A 2,357-nucleotide genomic window follows, 5' to 3' on the forward strand; every position below is an offset into this window, starting at 1 on the left:
GATAAATAAGACCAATTGACTCTATTTAAATTGTCTTTTAATATCCAATTGCATTTGTATTTGCAGATAACATTTACCAATCTACTTTATTTAGATTATTTTTTAATATCTCAATCGCATTTGGATTTCGAGATAACCATTCCCAATATACTTTATCTAAATTATTTTTTAATTAATTAATCGCATTTGGATTTTTAGATAACATATGCCAATTTACTTTATCTTAATTATTTTTTAACAATTCAATCGCATTTAGATTTTCAAATAAATTATCATTTCCCATTTTTATATATCAAGATTTTTTTTTTAATTTTTTTTCAATTTTTCAGAATTTAATATTTCAATCTTATAACCATTATCAATCTTACCATCACGCATTTCAAGATATCTATATCCATGACCGGTTTCACGCATTGCACTATATAAAGATTTATATACTGTTTCTTCTCCTGTTTCTATGTTTGTTAATTTAATAGTGACTGGTTTTTTCTTAATTGTTCTTAATCTTTCATATTTTGGATCTATTTCTTTTTTCTCTTCTTTTACTGGATGTATTCTAGGACTTCCAACTGATCTTTTCTCATCAACATCTTTTACTGGATGTATTCTAGGTCTTCCAACTGGTCTTTTCTCATCAGTTACTTCTGTTGCTTTTGACATGATTGATTCTTTATCAATCAACCCATTATCTGCAGCAATCATTAACAATGTAACATAGTTTTTAGATGTTTGTGAAATGTTATTTTCTTTTAACAACTTCTGCAAGTTATCCCTCGTATAATACATTTTTATTACATAAAGATAAAAAAAATTTTAAATCAATTCAAAAAAAAGTTAATAAACAACGTTCAACTTATTTCCGTCTGATTGAAAGTGTAAAAACTTATCCGATATTACAACAGCAAACGCTTCAGTATCTGCTGGAACAGCTGCATTAAATGTTGCTTTAATTTGTACATCTACTAGTGAGAATTTTAATTTTTCTGATTGTCTACTAACATCAAAAACAAAGAGTGGGTATAAATCTTTATAGTCTGAAGGAGTTATGGTGCTTTGTGTTATCAAATCGTTCATTCCATAAAATTTTTCACTAAATACAGATGCATCTCTATAGGCTCTTAAAAATTGATGATTTGGAAATGATAAGTTATAGTCAGCAGCTGAATATTTTTCTTGATTAAGCATAATGTACATATTTTTCAAGTCACAATGATCAAATATGGAAGAATTAACTTCTTGATTTCCATCCTTATTTGTTTGGAATCCAAGAATGATGTATCTTGGTTTTTCTGGAGATGTTTTTACGCTAAGTCTCCAAAAAACGTTGTAGATTGTGGAACAGTTATAGTATCACAATGCCTTGCGCGAAAAGTTACTGTAATAGTCACTTTTGATTCAATACTTTTATAAAGATTAACTCTCTCTAAATCTAATGGAATCACATGTGGCATGAACAATGATATTTTATCAAGATTAACTTTTCCTGCAGCTGCAAGAGCGTTTCTAAAAATTGCTCCAGTATCACTTTTTCTAACAAGAGTTAGTGTATGTTTAAATCCGTAAATAACTTTGTTGTAATCATCGCAGAATCCAAAAATGTATCTCAAAGGTATACGAAATGAAAATGTTCCCTTTGTGTTTGATTTCTGAATTATGTGTGATTGTCGTACTGCAAACCCTGAGTTATCAGCAAGTACTGCTGTTGTTGAAGAATCTTTGTACTACAATTGATTTAATCCTTGTGCTAATTGAAAGTCATTTGGGTATTTAAGCATTCCTAACATTGTAGTTGCTTGACCTGGAAAATAAACTGACTCTATATTTTGGTTTGATAATTGATATGATGCTTCACTGAATAAATGCATAATACCATTATTTGTAAGCGCCACTGCATCTGCATTAGCATAAGCTGTCCCATCAAGTTTAAGAAGTCTTCCTTCAAACAAAAGATAAGCCTCAGATGGAAGTGTGAACAAATCTTGTTGCTCAATGTTAATTCTTATTTCTTCAGTGCTATTTAAATTTGTGCGAGCTAATAGTTCATATTCATAGAATTCAAATCTTTCAAATCCATAATCCACAGTTGGGATTTCAGTAAAATTTAATATATCAGAAGTTGCCATTTTTTATATACAATATAAAAAAAAATTTTCTTTTAAAATGGAAAATAAATATAAAAAAATTAAGACAATCGAAGACCTCGGCCTTTTTTTGGTAGATCTTCTATCCTTATAGCTGTTGATTTTATTGCAGACCCCATCATTATATTATTTATATTTGGTGTAACTTCATCAGCTTTTTTATTTAAATTTGAGATTATGTCATTAATTTTATTATTAATGACTGTATTTGGTTGA

General features: G+C 28.5%; 1 protein-coding gene across 1 annotated transcript; it reads right to left on the reverse strand.

The window, feature by feature from the left end:
• Nucleotides 1-1,301: 1,301 nt before the first annotated feature.
• LOC136074629 (uncharacterized) lies at nucleotides 1,302-2,123 on the reverse strand. Its single transcript, XM_065786966.1, has 2 exons — nucleotides 1,812-2,123; nucleotides 1,302-1,721 (listed from the first exon to the last, which is right to left on the reverse strand). The coding sequence occupies exons 1-2, from the start codon at nucleotides 2,121-2,123 to the stop codon at nucleotides 1,302-1,304; spliced, it is 732 nt and encodes a 243-aa protein (XP_065643038.1).
• Nucleotides 2,124-2,357: the final 234 nt, after the last annotated feature.

Source organism: Hydra vulgaris, chromosome 01, assembly GCF_038396675.1.
Source record: "Hydra vulgaris chromosome 01, alternate assembly HydraT2T_AEP".
NCBI lineage: Eukaryota > Metazoa > Cnidaria > Hydrozoa > Anthoathecata > Hydridae > Hydra > Hydra vulgaris.